The sequence below is a fragment of the Falco punctatus genome, assembly GCF_963210335.1.
Source record: "Falco punctatus genome assembly, chromosome: 5".
NCBI lineage: Eukaryota > Metazoa > Chordata > Aves > Falconiformes > Falconidae > Falco > Falco punctatus.
In genome coordinates, this window is record NC_137584.1 from 13,922,353 (window position 1) to 13,945,402 (window position 23,050).

The following is a 23,050-nucleotide window of genomic DNA, read 5'->3' on the forward strand; positions in this document are numbered from 1 at the left end:
CTGGTTTACCAAAAAGCTTTTTAGAGCCTCAGGGATGTATTGTAAATTACGTTTATCAAGATACCTTTTGTCACCCAAATAGGAGGTAAGACTGATGTACTTTTAGGCCAGATCTCAGGGAGAAAGTAACATTTTATTTCAACCACTTTGTTCCAAACTGATCTACTTTGCTGTTAAAAAGAGTCTGAACATATGCTTCCAAAACCAGGAAAATCATGCTTTAGCAGGATAACTTCACAAATATTTGCTTTTTAGCTATTTTTGCATTCAATAATATTGGGAGTGTTTGCTTGTACACTTAATGCTGCCTCTTTCTCATGAAAACTTGATTATTTTTCTTACATCATATCAACAGACTACACAGAATATCTGTGCTGAAAATGTCCAATGCAGATCTGCAATCTGTTTAACTACAGTATCTAGGGTTTTCCTACCAAGAGCAGTAATAAAGCCCTGTACATTCCCCTGGAAAGGCTTGCAACCTTTAAAAAAGCTTGTTGAGTGGATAATTGTTCAATACAAAAGTTTTCAACACATTTGCATCACAATTAGAAGGCTTTCTCTGAGAAATTCAGAGCCTGAGAGCATGCAAATTTCACTAGGATTTAGTTATATCATAGAATCTGGAATTCATTTCTCTGAGACACTGTAGACACCAGGAGACCGACGTTTGCCTACCTGCGATATTAAACAATTGCTCAATGCAACGTCTGAAATATACCTGAGAGGAAAGCTCGACCAGCTACCCCCCCCAGCCCCCCGCAGCCCCCCCGCTATTGCCTTTTGCATTAAAACTGGATTTTCCTCCCCCCCCACCCCCCTTTGTTACTTACTATTTCTCTAGGTTGCTGAGCCAAAATGGCGAAGGTAGAGAGACGATCACATAAGCATTTCGTATGGGATGCATCGGTAAGCACAGTTTTACATCCCTGGGTGGACCAGGTTCCCAAAGAGTCGTTCCTGCAAAGGAGAGAGGGGGGGTGGGGGTGGGGGAAATGGGGATAATTACGCCTGACGGCCAATTCCGTGCGGAGAAAACGCAGTTTAACCGCGAGGAGAGTGTAGTCTAGTTCCCGGACAGCGGAGAGGTACTTGTTGTGGGGCAGGACCGGCCCCGGCGCCCCCGCGGCGCGGCGCGGCCGGGCGGGGAGCGGGCGCGGAGCGGGGCGGCGCGGGGCGGCGCGGAGCTGTCCGGCGCGGCGGTGCTGACCGTCCGGCCGCTGCGCTGCGCTGCGCGGAGCCCCGCCAGCCGCGGCAGCAGCCGCCCCCTGCGCTGCCAGCCACCTCCGAGCCTCCACAGAGCACTGCGAAAAACTCATCGGGGGAAGAGGGGGAGGCTTGCTCGCGCTCTCGCTCTCGCTCATTCTCTCTCTCTCTCTCTCTCTCTTTTCCTACCGGCTCTGTTTCTGGCCCTTTTGTAAAAAATGTGGTGGTCGGTAGTTGTAGTGTCTTTTTTTCACACACACCCTCCGCCTCCCCAGCCCCCCCCCCCCCCCCCCCCCCCCTCTTTCGTGTGTGTGGCTAGGTTAAAGGCATATGGTTCCCAAACGCCTGTCTGGGTTATGCCAATTGGACCGGGAAATGCCGGATCTTCTGTTCTGACGTCTATTTTTGCTGAGGATATTTGATTTTTTTGGTTGTTGTTTTAGTGATCAGCCTTAGAAATTTCACCCTGGAAACGGCAGCATCAGATGCCTCCAACTCTTGCCTTAGCTCCAGCAGAGGGGTGGATTTCAGTACAGCAGCACACAACATCACCAAAGAGACACGAGTTCGCCCTCCAGACATCACTCAATCAACTCGCCTTTCCCCAGCTCCCTCCCCCTTCCTGATTTCTTTTTCTTGGGGTGGCAGCAACACGCTAACCCCAAGCCAAAGCGATCATTTGCTGACACTTTCCACCAACCGCCCCTAAACAAAACAAGATGATTAACACAGCCCCCGAATTCAATTAGACATTCAATATGCTAATGCGAGGTCTGAAACCCACCCCAGCAGAACAATAAAAATGGTATCAACCCACGTTTTCTTTGTGCAGGCAAAGAGAGCGAGGGAGAGACAAAAAATCATTTCTCCTTTTTTCTGAACTGCGGGGGGGGGTGGGGGGGGGTGGAATTTCTATAGGAAAAAGGGGTAGGTTGCAACTAAAGCAAACCTATTATCTATTACGTGTCATGTTTAGAGAACAACAACTGGGTTTCTTTCTTCTTTCCCCCCCTCCTTTCATGTCCAGGGAGCAACTGCAGCGACTCTGCTGCCAGCAGCAGTGCGCGCGCTGTCAATTCCTGTCCATTTCACCTCAGGTCACTAAATTACTTGAAAAAAGAAAAACGAAGGTGGGAGAAACAAGGTGGGGGAATCATAATAATTTCCGGGCCCTCTGATCACCCTTGTTTCACCTCTTCTGCCTTGACAACCCACCTCTGTAAGTGATTCTACATGCCAGGGCCCTCATGCAAAGGCAATTTGTTATCCCAAGCCTGCTCTTGGAGAGCAGTTCACCCCAGCCAACCTCGGCATTTTGCACCACTAGTTTTTGAACACACACCAGATGTAACCCTTACACACTATTGTCTTCAGAACAGTATCCTGTAATAAACAAAACAAACAGCAACCAAGGGAAACAATTGAGAGAAAATCATGAATTCCTCAAGCCACTAAAGCTGCCTGTTAGCTTTCCTTCACAAATTGTGTCTTTCAGAGAGCCACAGGCTAAATCAACTTCCACTTTGAAAAACATAGTTACATATTCTAAATTCTGAAGCATTATCTTCTGGACAACTTAATCAATCTATTTTATTAGCTTTCCTGTCTCTTATTTTATTGTGACACATATTTAAGGGCATATGAAATGCATTTATCTGGGCTGATTAAATATTAAATAACAATAGCTTAAGAGAAATTGATGTGTTTTAAAACAAAAGGATGTTATTATTCATCCTGAGAATAAGATTTAATATATTCATCCTGAGAATAAGATTTAATATATTGAATCCACTCTATGCTGAAAAGTGCTGGATGCACAATGCATACAAGTTAGCACCAAATCCTTGCAGATGCTGTCCAAAACATAGAGTTAGACAAGTTCTATTTATAAAAGATAGAAAACACAGAGACTGATTTAATTTAAAACCAATCATCTGTTACAATTATAATTATATTTAAATTAGTATAAATCATGGGCAGTTCCCTAGGTTTAGAGGGGTTCATGCTGTTCTTCAGGTCACTTGTGCAAATACAAAATTCCATCATACAGTAACTGAGAAGCTCACTGTTGTACTGTATCACCAGGTATTACAAATACACTCCACCTTTTTGCACTTCTTGAATACTAATGAAAATTTCAGAGGAATTTCCAAAAGCGCTCTGAAATGAAGAAAGTGCTCTAACTGAATATAACAATACGACATCCATTGACATGGCGGGAGCAGAGTCAGTCTAGTATTGACTCTTTTTACATCTCTGTTCATTTTTTCAATGGTACACTTCAATTTCTTGCCTAGCAGCATTATATTTGAATATGTACCAGATGAAAATTCAGTGATTAAATATGGTCTCTCTTTTCTAACCAATGCAGTTAAAAATAATAATAATAAAGCATCTTTAATAAATATATTTGTAGTCTGTTGAAATAATGGCTGACAGAAGCTGTGCAGAATGTTATACTAAGCCCATGAAGGAGACATGTAACAATGAGCAGAATCCAGAAAAGAAGTGTTACTGCAATTTGTTGCACACTGCTCATGCATGCAAAACAGTAAATGTATGATTATAAACTCACTGAGAGATGCTGGACTTTTGACTTGCTGACATAAAATCAGTATTTCTTTTTAGGTATAAAGTAGATAAGGGATGGAAATATGAAGTTAAATGATTGTATCATATTTAGTACATCTCAATGCTATACTTTTTATGAAGTCCTCCATCTATGATCTGTCTCTCTTATAATGCAACTCTTCTGGGCCAGTCATAATCTGCCTCATATTTGAAAGGTTTTTTTCCTTTTTGGTGTGATTTTCTTTGACTACATGTCTAACATTTAGGGTTATCATATGAATATGCAAAAGGGTACCTATTAGTCCTGTGGATCTTTCTTGTTATGCAGAAACCTATAAAAGTGTGACAGGTACTATTAACACATGCTCTATTTATATCAAGGAAAATTATCAAACTGAAAATAGGTAGCAAATATAGATGTAGGATCATGCCCATTATTGACAATTTTGTACAGTTTCGCTGAGCTACAGATGATTTAATCAACCTGGCAGAATTCCCATGATATAAGCATAGGAATTCCCAAGAAGGATAGATTCACCATTGCAGATCCTGTGTCATCCTGCAGCTGCGGCAGGGGAGAAAGCAGGGGGAGCAGAGAAGCAGGGGGAAAAGTCTAAGTAGGATGTAATACGGGCCCGTAAATTTATGGCTAATATGGCAAAAGCACCAAAAAAACATCAGCTCAAACATTTGCCTGTGTGTCCTTCTCAGAATAGTGTTACAGTTAGAGGAATACTGGAGTGTCTTTTTAAACGCCTTTCAGAGTTTAATGTAAACTTCTTAGTTCTAATCAAGAATTGTGAACATACTGTGCAATAAAAATGATGGCCAAATGATGTACAGAAAAGTATTTCAATTGTGTATGATACAGAAGAAATAAAGTGATTTTTACTCTTTAAAATGTATTATGCAATATTGCATGATATATAAAAGTGATGCTCACTACTGAAAACAATGATATGACTGTCTCAGATATTGAAATGGAAATGTAGTTTATAGGATAGGAGCATTTCAGTAGAATAAAAAAATCATTCACAGACACAACTGCCAATCTGACACAGACTGATGATGAAGCCATGTTTACTATGCTAGCAACTATGTTCCCATTATTTTGCAGTATTTTTCTTGGTCTCAATACACAGTTTACCACTTGCTATTGACATATTTTGTTAAAATTAATAATATACATATCTTACTAATTACATTGTTTTGTCTACTCTAACATATTGATGAATAAAGATCAGCTCTGACATTGCTATTAAAACCCCTCACTTAGTAAAAGACTTCACCTCATATCGTACACTGTCCATACCTTATTAGTTTATTTTGAAGAATTTTTTTCAAATGAAAGATTTTTTTTGAGGGAGATACTGTGAAACAGAGAAAAAGGAAGTTAACGATACCGTTCACTATTTTCTTCCATACTGGCAACTAGTGATCCAAATAGTTGCCGGGGTTTTGATCATCATGAATGAAAAGTTAACATCTTGGCTATACATATATGATGGTAGCATACTTTAGTAGTTTCTCCGATGATTGATATCTGTGCTTAAAGTAGGGTGAGAAACCTGTTTGACCATTAAGTTACATTACTTAATGTAACTTAATGTAAGTAATAGATAGCAAGAAGCTATTATTTAAGTATTTAATAACAGCTTTGTAGAAAGTAAACTACACAGAAGTTAAAAAACTAAAATATCATTTCTCCTGAGATAATTTTAATTCTCCCTACTTCTTGGGCAAGTACTTTTTTTTTTTTTTTTTCCCCTGTTCAACTAGGTGCTGGTTTTCCTTTAGGGCAAACTTTGGTACTCCAACTCTATTCTCAGTAAAGAATGACATATAATGATGAGAAGCATATGGAAAATGCAGACATAAGAATTTTTTAGCCTAGCAAAAGATAGGAAAGAAGCTCGTAGCTGTTATGAGTAGCAGATTATGTACATCATTGTGCCTGTTCAGATGTGCTGGCTGGCACATTAGTGAAGATAAAGTCCTCCTAACACCTGCTTACTGCTTTACACCTGGACTCAAAATCCCAGGGAAGCCATAGGGAAAGCTCAACTGCAGGAGTCTCTTTTCAGTTGTGCATGTCCATCTGTCTGAGACTTGACCTAACCCTTAGTAAGCATAATTTCTACCGTGATCAATCTTATCTCCACCAGTAGTATATGGCAACATCTGGTTTATATCCATAGTTTTTCCTAAAGTAAAAAAAAAAAAAGGAATAAAGAAAAAGAAACAAAAACAAAAAAAAAAAACAACCCACAACGGAAAGGTAGATGCAAAAACACTTTGTTTAATTCATACATAAAACCGTAGTTTAACAAAGTATTGTTTACTCTGATATTGTTAATATGATTAACATTATGTGATTATGACTTAGGGGGTTTTTTCCTCTCACAGGATTTAGAAAAACTAATGCATGAAATCATGGAAATGAAAAGAAATGGAATGGACAAAAATAACTGCCTTATGACTGCATGTCTAAAATACTGCAAATGTCCCAAAAAGGATGTCTGGATTTGTATGGTGTCAGAAGAAAAAGCTGGGTGATTAATGTCTTGCAACTGGATTTCCAATAGAATACTATGGGAGGTTTGTTTTCCTAAAGAATAAGGCCACTTTTCCAATTCAAGCATTGAATTGTTTATTATTCCTCTATGAGAAACTTGTGATTTTTTTTTTCACCAAGAAAAGTAGAAATCTTTGAAAAAATAATTTTCTTGGTGATCTTTATATGAAAATTAAATCCTATCTGAATAATTCTTTTGTAAAACAAATGTGCATCTGGGCTGGAAACCAAGTTTTATTCCAATGTGATTTGAACCAGATAAGATATTAAACCCTAAAAAGTAGGTTTTATAACCGAGCTGTTGTAGTTATAAGCATACACAGTTACATTAATTTTCTAATAATGTACAACTCATAGAAGGACTGAGGGAAGATCAGGAATTGCTTTGGTTATCAGTTTGACTACTATATACAAATGACTCATCAAAAGGGAAGCTAAGGAAGTGAGCATTAACGCTTGGGGGAACATTTTCTTACTCTTTATAACTTGCCTGTCCATACAGTTTAGGGCATGATCTAGCACACGGTGTGCATAAGCTGTGCTACAATCAATAATTGCCCTGGAATTAGCGTACTGCAAGTGTAAAAGTGTAAAAGGAAAAGAATTTCTAAAGGACTGATATTACAAAAATGGGATGAGACAAATACTAGGGGGTTCCTGCCTCCCTGCTGTATAATTCTTGTTTACTGGTGCTCTGTACTACTGCTATAACACATACTTACCACTATTAAACTTACAGGAGCCATTAATTTTTTTGAACAACATCAGACAAACTACAGTCATTCAGCTCTGTTTCCGTATTTTAAAGAGCCTAATGGATGGACATTTAGTCAAGAGCATTCTCCCCCCTTTCCCAAGATTATAGAGGAAATCTCCTAAGAGGATGAGTATTGGTGCATAAAAAAAATCAAGGAAAACCAATCACTTTCCATAGCTTCATCTCTGTCTGACCCTGTAGATGCACTCTGATAAAGCAGAGCAGGATTAAGTATTGGACGATCCTCCTTATGTACACACTGCCAAAAGATGTAGGTATCTGCTGAGGATTTATGAGAACTATGACTTCTTTCCCTATGGACCTCCAGAATGAATGGAGCAGACAAAAGGCCACACTCCCCCTCCAGGATATCTTGTCCCAAGATGATGATTTCCTAGAAACTACAGGAAGCAACAGAGTGAAATTTCTTATTTTCATACAAGCAATAATGGAATCAAACTGGTCAACTTCACCATAAATTCTACAGCGAATTGCCATCTCCCATCCTTCCTAATGAGGTCTCATTAATTGTCAGTCTGTACTCTTATTTTATCTTTCATTTCAATACATTTTTGCTGATTTTTTTCACTGTAAAAGGGAGATATACCTGATAATGCTGAGTGACCAAGGCAAAAAGGATCATGTCACATTTTGCAAGCATGCATGACTTAACTGTGGGTACATTAAGAGATCAGGCTCTTCATTTAAGCTGCTGTCTGATATATTTGGCTTCTTGGGGCAAAGTCATATAGAGACTTGCTATGCTAAAATGTATGTTGTCAAAGTAGTAATTTTAGTAGTGTTTTGGATACATATAAAATTGCTCAGGTTTAGTTAGGTTAATTTTATATGATAACATTAGATATGTTTCAGTCTTAATAAAATCAGTAAAATATTTCATATTTGTTTGTTCAGGATATAAATATTTACATAGATTTATGGTGATCTAAGGAAAAATTGTAGTGTTCTCCCAGTGATCAACCTATGAAACCCTTCACACCATACTATTATTCACAGGTACTCCTAGCAAAAGCGATCCTTGAAAACTGTGTATTGTCAGGGACTGGAAAAGATTGGGGGCTCTAAAGTTTATCCTGGAAATTAAGAATGTCAAAGCCTGGATCAGGGTTGCAGCTATCATTAATGTTTCTTCCAAATGACAAGATCAGCAATAAAGCAAAGTTTCATTAGTTCAAGTTTCAAGGCCAGCTATGACCGGCAGGGAGAGGAACAAATGTGAAAGGGAATTAATGAGGGGAAGACCGGAGGCTGGGCTTCCATTACTTTTACTGTTATAACATCCTATGCTATTCTAGATTGAATGGACAGATAAAATGAAAAACAGCCTCCTCAGAGAGTGCTTTGAGTTAGGTTCCAGAGATTCCAACTATAATGCAAGAAGAAAGTTAATCCACAAAATGAGAATGGCAGAATAAAACATGTTAAGTGGTCAGGCACTGAAAGGATGCTCATTGCTCTGGTGATGCAAAACAGAGCTGAGCTTGCTTTTGAAGCTAGATGTGTACATCATACCTTTCAAAACCTGAAGTTGGGTTCACTTTGAAGATGGAAAACAGAGAGTCCCCCTGTTATGTAACAACTCAGTGGTTGTGAGATAGAAAAGGCGAGTTAGATTTCCTTCTCTGCATGAGGGATGTTGAATAGATATTTTGCCGCTGATGACCTAATCCCAGACTACAGTATATTTTGGAGTGAGTGTACCCTCACCAATTCTTGGTGAAGCAGGTGCTTAGTGAACAGAACTATACATTGGGCCAGAAGGTGAAGCAAAGCATGGACTTTGTAGCCCTACTGCAAGAAGACAGGGATTGGCACCTGCATTCCAGTTCCTGCTCCATTCAGTATTACTTGTTCAGCAGACTGAGCATTCGAACATCAGTTACATGTTCTCTGAAGATCCTCAGGTTTTGTACGTGTTCCTTCATATCTTAGCTGCATGATTAAGAAACCTCCTGGTTGTCAGCCTCTCCTCCGCTGTATCTTATGATGCCATGTGCTGCTCCTACACAGTCCTACTGTGTATCCTACAGCTCTGATACCTGTGGGTTCCCTGAAGAACACACTGTGGAGCTATGGCAACTGGAGCTAATTTGTTTCAGTGTCCAATTTCAAAGAAAGAAGTAAAGGTTTTTTTTCTGTCTGATTTACACTTTGAAAATAAACTTAACTCAAGCCAGGCTGGGATAAAACAAACAAACAAACAAAAATAGGGCACAGTTACTTTTGTTTATAAAACACAAAAAATGAGATAAAATAAAACTGGCATTCGTTCTGCTCACACAAGGATATGTCAGCAGTATGTCTCCCCTTTTATCCAGCTGTTATTCTTCAAGATTTTCTAAACATTCAGTTTATAAAGAGTTCTGTATACGTTAGGCCTCAGGCCTCTTGTGCAAGACACTTGCTTTTTATAACTAATCCTCTTTGGTAAGTCCTCCCCAGGAGTCTAAATAGATCTAATCTGTTTTTCCTCACATGCATTGATTTCTTTCTTATTTGCGAGATAATCTGACCATCCCTCTTAATTAAAATAAGTATTTTTTTTCTTCCTTAGAGATGTCTCTTTGTTAGATGTTATCTTGTGTACCTGACTGGCTAATTAACGACTGCTTCAATAAGAGTAATGCTTATCTCCCTATTCTCTCTTTGGTGAGTCAGAGTGTGCACTGACTGAACCAAGACAAAATCTTTTATTGGTTATCAGGCTACACATTAAAAACACATTTGATACAAATTCCTGAATAGGACAAAGGCATATAGTCCGCTATTGTCTCGTGACTGGGATCAGACGCATAGTAATTAGCTGGTTTAAGGTGACAAGGGGTTTGTAGTGACTGATGTTTAATATCTTTGGTTGGGTACCCTTTCTTCAGTGAAAACCTTAACTACAGATTGTAAAAGTGAGCAGTCTTCCCATTTCAGACAATCAATATTACTTATAATATGAAAGAATAGGACTAATGGTGAACAGAGGGCGTTCAAGAAGCTTTCTTACTCCGTTGTGCCCTACAGCCCCTTGAATTGGTCATTCCTCCTGAAAAGGTTCTGAATTTTGCAAGCACAGATGAGATCTCACCTTGGGTAAGTCTCACCTGTCCTGGGTGCATTTTCTAATCATTGAACTATTGGGCGAAAGAACTATAGTACAGGCCTTCATACATGTGCTGTCCATGTTTTATGTAGCAGATAATTCACTAAATAAAGGCCACAGTCAAGAATGCCAGAGAGATAACCTGTTTATGTATCTTAATGACAGTTAATGCTGAGGTTCTTCTGAGCACATTAGAATGCAGACTTGGTGGCCAATCAGCTTAACATAAAATGCATAAGGACCTCTGGATTTAGCATTCTCCAGAGTCATACAGTGACTGGAAAGGAGGTCTGACAAAGTCCATTAAGGATTGAGGCACCTATAGTGGCAAGTATCCACCTATCTCATGTAATAACTAAGACTTTATTATAATGGGGCAATACAACAAACCTGTGCAAGCAGTTGAGATGCAGTGGCCTTGTATATACCTAGATGATCACAACTGTAATGCAATATAGCTAAACACAAAGCTTTCTTACAGTGTTTAAACTGATTAAAAACTGATTAAAACCCAAAGCTAAACAACACAGATGTTGCTACAGCTGATAGATAGAAGCTGTACATTGAAAACTCTATCATTCACAGAGCTAACCTCTATGACATTATATTTTTTCCTTAATAATTTGCACTTTTTTTTTTTTTTTTTTTTTTAGATGTGGGAAAATCATTGTTATTACAGAGTCAAAATAAAGTCAAGTACAGATCTACGAAATGGAGGCTCTTTTGTTAGAAGAAAAAGATGTAAGAGACACCTCCTTAATGTATATTTTAGACTCTTCCAGGCTGGTCTTAGGCCTGATGTTCTTGCCTTTCAGTAAAGCTTATTACCTTAGGACTTATTAATGTGTCTGCTTAGCTTCTAGACTCCAGTGGTTTGAATGTAGTCACTTTGGGATGCAGTTATATGAGCTACTGCTCATCTGACTCTTCCCAAGTGTATTTATTTACTGACCAACTCCCCAGTAAATTACAACCTAACTGACATGCTTTTCAATACCACTTCATGCCTCTGTAATGGTAGTCTCAACTAAACTAGTCAGCTGATAATGATAATTTCCAGAGATAACTTCTAAACTGTTCCACTGTGCTTTTTGCAAGGAGTGCCTAGTACAGAGGCTAGAAGAAGGAGATGTGCATCACACTGGATCACAAAGCACGAAAACAGATGTCTCCATATTTCATCTCAAAAATGCTGTGAAAAGAATGAGGGTCTGCACTGTGCCATCACTGAACAGTGAACTATATGTACCAGGGATTGTGCTGACTTAATAGTGTAAGGGCATATGTTGCAGAGGAGGCCACTGCGGTGCACAAAGTCTGGTGGATTCTGTGGACATGTTCTGAATTTGATTGGCACAAGTACAATATATTTGATGCATTTGTAACAACTGTATACCTGGAAGTCCCAGAAAAATTTACTGTACTCAACAGAGGCAATACAGGATTTAAGTCCTCTTACTCCTCTGGTACATCCATTTCAGCTACTCGCATGTCAGCTAGATTGTGTGTTTAGACTAATGTGACTGATGGTGTTAAAAACTATATAAGACTGGATAAATGTTTTTATGTCAGTCTAAAAAAAAAAAAAAAGAGTGGATAGAGGAGGTGTTGGGGAGTATGTGCCTTAACTAGATGCCAAAAAAAGCCTGACCGAATAAGTGAGAAAAGCTTACTAGCCTATCCACTTTCTTCCATCTCCTGAGAATATTTTTTGTTTGTGTGTGGCTTCCTTGTGGGAAACAACATAAAAACTCCCAATGCTCTGCAGGTACAGGGGTTGTAATAATGGGCTTGTCTTCTGTCAGCTGATGAAATTGTACTCTTTAGCCTTCAGGTATGGTAGAAAAGGACTGAAAAAAGTGTCCCAAAATAATAAATGTTAATACACTAATGATCTATTCACATTGTATGGCACCTTTCAGCTGAAAGCCTTAAAACAGAGATGGACAGTATCATCCTGAATCTCATCATGAGGCACAAGAAAATTAGGAGACATCTCTAGGACTCGAGGCCAAAATAAAAATGTGAAGATAAATTACTCCTAGGCTCAAAAGAAAATGCAACCAAATAAAGTGCTGTATTTATTTACTTCAGTCTTTATGTGGAGGTCTCATATACCATTTTTGATGCTTACAACATCTATCATATAAAATATTGAAAGTATACGTATATAAAATATATACAGTGGCATTATTCAGTTAAAGTTGCAGTTTTTGCAGAATGGAATCAACTCTCATTGGTGCGAAAGGCATATCACAAGCTGTCTGTCTGTCTATCTGTGCTGTGTCACAGATGTAGCGTGCTTTAGTTGAAAACTCCAAATCTGAAATGCCTTTCCCTTCAGTCAGACATAGTGTTGCAAGTACAAACCGCTACAGCATCCTTATATTTGATGTAATTTGCATTCTGTTACGTTCTCATGTTTTTACATCAAGTAAAACCTACTTGATGTTTTAAAGGTGTAATAAATAAAGAATACAATTAATTTAGATTACACTACTCAATCTAAATTATATATAGAATACTAAGTACATGAAGCTTATTAACTAGAATGTATCTCCTAGAAATTACATAATGAGTGCAATTCTAATCATTGTCTCTGCATATATAGTATTCAGAGAATGTCATGAATCCGCTTCATGTCAGTGCATGCTGTATATTGATTGGACCTGTCAACTTCAATGGAGTATCCTCAGTATAATTCACATCAGAACCTGGCACTATATTTTGATCTCTCAGACAGCTAAATGATATCTAAAATTACATATAAGCCAACATCTTTCTATTGACTACACATTGGAGAAAACTTATGTGTATATTTTAATTCAAAGATGCTAAAGCATGTCAAGCACATGATGTGTTCTTCAGTTATATTAGTTTTCGGCAGGGGGCTGGAAATAGCGAAACAGAAAATATGACTATGCCACTCTAAAAAATCTGTGGCATGCCCACATTTTAAAGGCAGTATGCAGTTCTGATCTCTTCCAAACTCAAATGGATCTAGTGGAACTAGGAAAGCTATAGGGAAAGGGGACAAGGGGACAGAAGACATGAGGCCACTTCTGTAACTTAAGTCCCTCCTGTCTGGGTAAGAGGTGGCCAAGGGAGTTCTGGTAAAGGTCTGTAAGAGTGCCATGGTGAAAAAGAACCAGAGATGACTGTTTGTTATTCCTTGTAATATAAGATGCAAAAGCATTAAATGAAATTATTAGGCTGTATACTGAAAACAAACAATAAGAGGCATTTTTTCTCAGAGGGTGTAGTTAAACTGTGGAAATTATTGCCACAGGAGGTTATAAATGACAGAAGATTATGTGACCTGAAAGAGTGATTAAGTAAATTCAAAGTCAAAAGAATCTTTTAAGGCTACAGTACACAAAGATAAAAAAAATCTGACTGTACCTCACAAACCTGTTGGAATCTGGAAGACATACCAGGGGAATATCTGCTGCATAAAAGTATCTTGTACTTAAGCACTCTTCTACGGATTTGTTAATAGCCACTCTGGCTGGCAGGATGCTGGGGCTAAACTAATCTTTCACCTGGTCAGTCCAGCTTATACTTTAACTATTATTTCTGCTTTAAAGGTTTTGCTTTCAAATTAGTCACATTGCTGATTCTTCCACATCGCATATATGTTGCTGAGGCAAGTGGCTCTGGTGCCAGCATGATCGGCAGCAAAGCGCTCCAGTGTGGTGTACAGTTGGGGGTTCCTGAACCAAGGGAACCTCAGGAGGAGGTTCTCAGCTCTCTCAGCTGCCTGGTGCCACGGCAGCTGACAGGACCTGAGTGGGGCCAGGAGCAAGGGCGGCCAAGCCTCCCCACCTATAAAAGAAGCCCTTAGGGAGTGCTAGCGGCCAGGAGCGCTGCCAACAGGGTGGGCGAACAGGCCATAGTGCGGCATGGCAGTTGGCAGGGCAGGGCAGGTGCTGAAGCTCAGCCACGGAGCAATGGTGCCTACCCAGCAGAAAACCGCAGCCTCTTTGAGCTCTGCACCCACCATGACTGATGCAGCTGCCCAGGCAGGGCCCTGGTGGGAACACGCTGCTGGCTGTGCCCTGCTCTTATGCCAGCACGGGATGGCAGCTGTGAGTGCTCCTGCGGGAGCGCGCCCGGGGAAAGGAGCTCCTCCGCTCAGTGACAGGGCTCCGGGAGGGGGTGAGTAGGTTAAGGAGTAACAGGGAGAGCAAGAGAGAGACAGACTGCAGGAATCACACCCTACCTTCCTTGAGACAGGCCCGACAGGCAGACAGGACGCATGATATGGAGCATTCCCTATCCTCTCTCTGTCTGGCTGAGCACAGTGACTTAAGGGATTGGGAGCAATGGCAACATGTTTCCACCCAGCACAGCAGGTGCATCTCCTCTGTGACTACCCCACCTTCACAGGTGTCCTTGCATAATGAGTATGAGGCTCTGAAAGTGCAACCAAACAATAATGAGGATGATGGTTCATCTAGCTTGGTAGTGTTGCTGAGGTTAAGTCAGCCTATGCCCTGCATCAAAATTGCAGTCAAAAGATGGGTCATTGTGACAGAAGGAATGTCCTTCCCTTCTGAAGGGAACAGAAGGCCCAATATGCAGACCAGACCTGCTCCTTAGGGAAGTCTGCTGCCTCCCTGGGGCCTGGGTTAAAGATGTGAGGAGAAAGCTTCCTACCCTGGCACGGCCCACAGATTATTATCCATTACTGATTTTTCAGGTAGGCAGTGATGAAGCTGCAACAGGAAGTCTGAGGGAGCTCAAGAGAGACTTCAGGGCCCTGGGACAAATGGTTAAGGGGTCAGGAACACAAGCAGTGTTCTCTGCCCTTCCAATTGCAGGGAATGATGAGGGAAGAAACGGCAAGATCCAGCACACCAATACCTGGCTCCAAGCCTGGTGTCACCGGCAGAATTTTGTGATTTCTGGTCACAAGGTGGTCTACACAAAAGGAGGCTTGCAGGTAAGAGACAGGATACACCTGTCTCAAAGAGGGGAAAGGATCTTTGCACAGGAGTTATCAGGGCTCATTGAAAGAGCTTTAAAATAGATTTAAAGTGATAAAACCAAGCTCACTAGAGGTAGTGAGCCTGGGGGTGGCATGCCAATATCTGAGGGACAGTGTGCTAGCGAGGTCCTTTGGTGTGCTCTCTCAGTGGAGGCAGAGGATGGAGATCCATGCAGCAGCAAAGACACAAGAGTTATTGATGTGTTAATAAGCATGGAAGTGCTTGAGAATGGTCATGTAGGAATTAGGGCTTCTCCCCCCAAAAAGGTGGTGGGTTCAATAGCCCAGCTGAAGCAAATCTACACCAATGCCTGCAGCATGTGCAAAAACCAGAAGGAGCTGTAAACCATTGTGCAGCAGAAAAACTATGACACAGTCGCCGTCACAGAAACATGGTGGGATGATTTGCACAACTGGAGTGCTGCAATGAATGGCTATAAATGCTTCAGAAGGATAGGCAAGGGACGAGAGGTGGTGGTGTAGCCCTGTATATTAGGGAGTGTTTTGATTGTCTAGATCAGGGGTCCTCAAACTTTTAATACAGGGGGCCAGCGTGTGAATGAAATGGCAGAAGTCATCTGCAGCTGCTTGGTTCCCCCCCCCCCCCAATCCCCAGCGTGTGTGTGTCTGTCTGTCTGTCTGTAAATACCAGGGTCGGATTGAGGACCCTGGGGGGCCGTATCCAGCCCGTGGGCTGTAGTTTGAGGACCCCTGCTCTAGAGCTTAAAGATGGTGAAGATAGGGTTGAGTATTTATGGGTGAGAATCAAGGGAAAGGCCAACAAGGCCAATATAATGGTGGGAATTTGTTATAGACCACCCAGCCAGGATGAAAAGGCAAACAAAATATTCTATAAGCAGCTGGGAGAAGTCTCACACATTTTCTAGTCATTGTTCTCATGAGGCACTTCAACTTACCAGATGTCTCCTGGAAATACAAAACAGCAGAGATGAAACAGTCCAGAAGATTCCTGGAGCGTGGGGAAGATAACTTCCTGACAAAGTTAGTGAGTGAGCTAACTAGGGAAGGCGACCTGCTGGACCTGTTTGTGAACAAAGGACTTGATGACTGTAGTCTGTCTTGGGCATAATGATCATGAAATGATAAGAGGTTTCGATTCCTGGAGAAGTACGGAGCGGGGTCAGCAGAGCTGCTACCTTGGATTTACAGAGAAAAGACTTCGGCCTGTTTAGAAACAAAGTTGACAGAGTCATTTGGGAGGCAGCCCTGAAGGTCAGAGAAGTCCAGTAACACTGGACATTCTTCAAGAAGGAAATTTTAAAGGTGCAGGAGCAGATCATCCCCATGTGCTGAAAGAGGAGCCAAAGCCCAATTAGAACTTAATCTGGCTACCACCATAGAAGGCAAAAAAAGTGTTTCTGTAAATGGATCAGCAACAAAACGAGGGCTAAGAAGAATCGCCATCCTTTAGTGGATGCAGGAGGAAACACAGTGACAAAGGATGAGGAAAGTCTGAGGTACTTGATGGCTTCTTTGTTTCAGCCTTTAACAGTATGACCAGTTGTTCTCTGGGTACCCAGCCCCCTGAGCTGGAAGACAGGGATGGGGAGGAGAATGAAGCCCCCATAATCCAAGTGGAAATGGTCCGTGACCTGCTGCACCACTTAGACAAACACAAGTCCTTGGGGCCTGAAGGTGTCCACCCAAGGGTACCGATGAAGCTGGCAGAAATGCTCACCAAGCCATTTCCAATCATTTACCAGCAGTTCTGGCTAACTGGGGAGGTCCCAGTTGACTGGAGTTTAGCAAGTATTTCACCCATCTATAAGAAGGGTCGGAATGAGGATCTGGGGAAAAACGGGCCTGTCAGTCTGACCTCGGTGCCAGGGAAGGTCATGGAGCAGATAATCTTCAGTGACATCATGTGGCACATGCAGGACAACCAGGTGACCAGTCCCAGCCAGCATGGGTTTATGGAAGGCAGGTCCTACCTGACTCACCTGATCTGCCTCTATGACAAGGTCACCTGCTTAGTGGATGAGGGAAAGGCTGTGGATGTTGTCTACCTGGACACAAGTAAAGCCTTTGAAACCATTTCTTACAGCATTCTCCTGGAGAAACTGGCTGCTCATGGCTTAACAGGTGTACTTTACCCTGGGTAAAAAGCTGGCTGGCTGGCCAAGCCCAAGGAGTGGTGGTGAGTGGGGTTAAACACAACTGACAGCCAGTTACAAGTGGTGATCCCCAGGGCTCAGTACTGGGGCCAGTTCTGTTTAATTTTGATGATCTGGACAAGGGGATTGAGTGCATCCTCAGTAAGTCTGCAGACAACACCAAGTTGGCGGGGGGAGTGTTGATCTGCTTGAGGGTAGGAAGGATCTGCAGAGGGATATGGATGGGGTGGATTGATTGATGGGTCAAGGCCAATTGTATGAGGTTCAACAAGGAGATTTGCCGGGTCCTGCACTTGGGTCCCAATAACCCCATGCAACATACAGGCTCAGGGAAGAGTGGCTGCAAAGCTGCCTTGCAGAAAAGGACCTGGGGATGCTGGTCAAAAGCCAGCTGAACATGAGCCAGCAGTGTGCCCAGGTAGTCAAGAAGGCCAATAGCACCCTGGCTTGTATCAGAAACAGTGTGGCCAGCAGGACTAGTGAAAGATTGTTGCTCTGCACTTGGCACTGGTGAGGCTGCACCTCAAATCCTGGGTTCAGTTTTGGGCCCCTCACTGCAAGAGGGACACTGAGGTGCTGGAGTGTGTCCAGAGAAGGGCAAAGAAGCTGGTGAAGGGTCTTGAGCACAAGTGTTATGAGGAGTGGCTGAGGGAACTGGGGTTGTTTAGCCTGCAGAAAAGGAGGCTCAGGGGGCACCTTATTGCTCTCTACATCTACCTGAAAAGAGGTTGTAGGCAGGTAGGTGTCCATCTCTTCTCAAAAGTAACAAGTGATAGGACAAGAGGAAAGAGCCTCAAGTTGTGCCAGGGGACCTTAGACTGGATATAAGGAAAAATTTCTTCACCAAAAGGGTTGTCAGGCATTGGAACGGGCTGTCCAGGGAAGTGGTCGGGTCACCGTCCCTGGAGGTATTTAAAAGATGTGTAGTTGTGGCATTTAGGGACATGGTTTATTAGGACTTGGCAGTGACAGATTCATGGTTGGACTTGATGATCTTAAAGGTCTTTTTTAATCTAAATGATTCTATGATTCTATTTGCATATTAAACCCAAAACAGTGCTGAGACAGTAGTATCTTAGCAGAGCCTCTGAAATGTTGAGGTACTATGAGATCCTAAATTTAGAAATTTAATTTCTTGGCATCACATAAGTGGACATTGAACATAATTAAATCTTTATTGCTTTACATTAATGTTTTATCTCATATGAGACAGAATTTCTTATTTCCTCCATTTTATAGTGTAGAACTGGGATTTTACTAGTGTACTCACATGCTGAAACATTTCACAATGTTCAATCAATATAGAAAGAATATGTGTGTGTGTATATATAAAATAGACATAGATAATATCTGCTGCAATGGTGATACTTGTTATTATTGTATCTCACCTGATTTTGATACACTTCATAAGGTGTACTTTTACATTTACCCTAATGATGGCTTCACACTTTCTATTTTTTTTTGCATGATCTTAACTGTTAAGCACTTACAAAAATATTTGTTTCTTTTCTTCACAACATTTCCTTTCTTTGTGTAAAATTATACCTCCTGACCCTTGGAATGGTCAAGTTTTAATCCCAAGCTAGTAAGATCAATTCTGTATTTAGAAATGTCACTGCTTTTAAGTCCAATACCTAGTAGTCTTATGGGGCTAGAGGCAATAACTTGTAAAGGGAAAAATCCTCAACTTTTCAATTGGACACACAGACCTTTTTTCTAACCCTGCAGGGCTGTCAGCTATCAAACTTTGAATTCATGACATTTTAAAGAAAATGTACGGAGGAGTTATTTTATAGGAATAGAAAATAATTTTTAGCTTGCTTTAGAAGTTTTTACTGCTCTTTTTTGCCCTATGTTTTCAATGAGTAAGATACGTAGTTTTACAGGTGGATGCATATGAAAATAGTACTACTAAATGGTTTAAAAAGTCTAACATGCTAAAGGTTATATGGTATGAATTAATACAAAGAAGTTAGCACTAGTGGAAAAATGGAGGAATGAAGCACTCAAGGTCAGAGATGCAGAAACCATGCCCTCAGCTGTGACTTTTCTTATGGCTATGTTTTAATGTCCAATGTTTAAAGTTTGTATTTCAGACCATCTCACATTAAAATCAATTAAAATGATTGCAGCATTACTTGAGTTAAGCCATCTTTCATTTTCAATGATATGTTAATTAATACCAGTAGTTAGTACAATGCAAACTGGAATTTCTTAGAGATTCTCATGAAAAAGCTGTAACAATACTAGTACTGGTACTTTAATTCTTGATGAGATGTTAAGTGCTTTGGAAACATATTAAATCATTTGCTTTAAAACTGTAAATATTTTACTGCTCCATAATTCTAAGTTTCAGAAATGTCCAATTTTCAACTCACTTAAATATATATATATATATATATATAAATCAACATGAATAGATTTTAAACAGCATTAATTCCACTTCTACTGAACTAATTTCCTTCAAAGTTTGGTTTGCTTTTAACTCTGGCAATTTTAGTTCTGGAATAGCTTTCTCTCTGTGACAAACTTATTTTAAATTTCAGATTTTTAAAAAATGGAATTCAGAAATGCCATAATCCATTGCTTCTTTAAGACAATGGTTCAACATAATATTTAAATGTGTATATAACTTGATATGCCAGTGGATTCAGCAGATATACTCATACACTCAAAGGTAGTCACATGTTCAACTTTCTTGTGAAATCACAGCCGTTTCCATCTCAGAATCACAAAATATCAGTGAATTAAGCTTCAAAATAGTCCTTTAAAGTAAGTAAGGATCACTGGTCACATATTCCAGATGGTGAAATACTATGCTGCTGTATTAGGTAATCAGAACAGATTCTTCTGTCCTTTAAGTCATAAAAATCTTTAACAAATGTAAAGACTATGCATATTACATTGTAACTTTGGCTATGGAAGATCTTTATTCTCGACTTAAGAACTTATTCAAATAATTGATGATTATAGTATCAATAAAATTGATATTAATAACATAGTAACTCATACTGTATCAAATAAACCCCCCTGTAAACAGATTTATGTTTAGTATGTTTTTGCAACAATTAGCAGAATTAAGAATCAATCCCAACTCAAATGCAAATAATAATCATAATCACAGAAACATACTTCTCCACCAAAACATGTTTTAAAGCTTCCTCGGTACATGTAATTTCTTTCCCTTATCAACCACTCCTCTCCAATTTCTAAAAGAAAAATGACTGGTAATATATCTTGTCATTTCTGTGATCTAGAACTATTTGGCTTGACATTTCTCAATTACTACAGTTCCTAAGAGAAGTCATCTGAAGCCCAGAGTACCTATACAAGGTCATGAGTATGAGTTGTGCTGAATACCCACAAAAAGATTCCCTGTTATTTATTTGTTGACAACATCAATAGGCAATTAAATATTTGCTAGCAGTTGCAAGAAATGTTTCTTTGTTAAGCAAAGTTCATGCTAACATTGTCCCACTTAATTGTCAGTCATTACTGTTCAATGTCACTGGGAAAGGTACATCTATTGGGAGAAATCCCAGCACAAGTCCTGGCAGAAGTCAGCAGATTTCAAGAGAGATGCTGCTGCAGTACTTTCTACCTGGATACCATAGGTTTTCCATGAGTGAAACTATGTGAAACTGTTCAGCTGGAGACAGTTCCATGGAAGTACCTACTAGAAAAATCAACACCTATCTGAGAGAAGATAATATTGATGCAGCTGCCCTTGTGCCACCCATGGTGTAGAAGTGACAAGTGTAGTGTGAAAGGGAGGACTTATTGACAGGGCATTACTGGGGTTACAAGGTTGGGGATGCAGCTTAAGAAGGACCACAGCCAGGATACTGGAGCAGCCAGGAGGAAAAGAAACTTGATCTGGGTGTCAGGAAAAAGGGAAGCTTACTGCATGATGCCTCTGTGTATATTTTGTCCAACAAAGTCTTTTATGTCTGTACAAGGCAGATGGCACTTTAATTAAGGGTTCTGTAAACTTTCCCAAAACATCTTTGCGATTTCTGTGTTCAGTATGTTTATGTACCTCCCCCCTTCAAATTAACAGCTTTTCAAATATTTTACCCTTGATTAACAATGATGCATGGGAGCTTCTGCTGGACGAATGAAGGGTGAACCCAGCACTACCACCTGCATGATGTTAATACAGGTTTTTGTAAAGTAGTTAAGCCTATAGCAACTGTGATATATAGAAAGTGTGATGGCAAAACTGAGGAATGGGATAAGAACACGAAAGAAAATTCTCTTGGACATGTAAAATAAATATTTAGGGTTTTATGATAAATTATGATTAATACCAATTTTGCTTTTAATTATGTTACAAGCTTATGTTGCAGAAAGACATATTGATTCATCTACTACATTAGGAAATATTTTTAAAAGAGCTGTGGATGGCCCTGATTTTAGTATTTTCAGTAGTGACTGCAAAATCTTAGCATATTTTATTTTTTTCCCCTTAAAAAAAATTAAAAAAGCATCAGGCTTACTGGGAAAAAAATAGTTCACAAAGAGAAAAATATGCAGCAAACAATTCCTTCTCCACAAGGTAATATAATTTTGAGAATGAGTTATAGAGATATCTGCCTTTTTTGTCTGTAGCCAGTATATTTTTTGGTAGATTTCTTCCAGCAGAAAACCAAATATTAAAGATGATTTTTTAAAGTTAATTAGAAAAAAATAACAAAACTATGTGAATAGGATCTTTTTTCAAATTATGGAAAACAGGTGTGTTCATAAGCACAACATTTTCCTCAAAACACTTGATTTCTGATTTAAACATAAAGTGATGTAGCCTTTTATTAAACTTTGTAAAAATGACTTTAGACATAAATGTAAAGACTTGAGAAACAGCTGCAACATTAGGCTTCATTGATGCTTCAGTAGTCTGACATTAAATATTGTGTTTTCCTCTTGAAATCAAATTGTTTACATAGCATTTTGTTCCTTAAACTGACAAAGGAAACCTTGATATACAAGACACATCACTGTCAATACAACTGAGATTCTAAGCACTCACACAGTTGCATATGCAATGTTACACATGTAGATAGTCCCATCTTTACAAATGTAAGCCATTGACGGATCTGGCCGTAATGCTATCATGTACATAAAACCATGGCTTTGGCAGCTGAAATCCAAATGACAATAGCAACCTGGTTGTAGGTTGCTACTCCTATGGATACCATTATAGAATTTATATAAAAATGTATCTGAATATGTGCTAATGTAGACAGCACACAAGTCTACTTCTTTATCTGTACTTGTGTTTACAGATCTCCCATGAAATTGCTGCCAGACACTACAAAGGTCACATTTAATTTCTGTGAAGATGTTTCTGGGTATGTTGCCTCTTTGTCCATGAGGCAACATATCAAACACTGCCGTAAATGCATGTACTGTAAGCACTGCTTTCCATGACAAGTAAGTCATCATAATAATGAAGGGCAGAGGCCTCCAGCTATCTTGTGACTCCTACATTTTGTCTTTTACCAGTTTGGGCTCCTTTCATGAATGCGCAGCATGCTTTATATGCTGGGGGACTAGAATCATTGTTTTAACTGTTCCCTTTTTTCTTTTGGGTAAATGAAAGGAGGTTGTTGAATAAAAGAAGAGACAGTATATAAAATTACCAAAGCTTTCTTTTGAAAAAGCAAATTCTTCACTACCTCCCAAGGAAATTATATGAAAAGCT

General features: G+C 39.9%; 1 protein-coding gene and 1 long non-coding RNA gene across 9 annotated transcripts in view; one reads left to right on the forward strand and one right to left on the reverse strand.

Annotated features, from left to right (window-relative positions):
• Positions 1-23,050, reverse strand: part of ADGRB3 (adhesion G protein-coupled receptor B3) — a 471,033-nt gene that overhangs the window by 102,328 nt on the left and 345,655 nt on the right. For all 8 annotated transcript variants that reach the window (XM_080388812.1, XM_080388813.1, XM_080388817.1 and 5 more), the window contains one exon: positions 834-960. In XM_080388812.1, the coding sequence (XP_080244938.1) occupies positions 834-960 (127 nt within the window). The remainder of the gene's footprint in view (positions 1-833; positions 961-23,050) is intronic.
• Positions 838-10,922, forward strand: LOC308064391. Its single transcript, XR_013928360.1, has 2 exons — positions 838-909; positions 6,184-10,922. It is a non-coding gene; the product is annotated as an uncharacterized lncRNA (long non-coding RNA).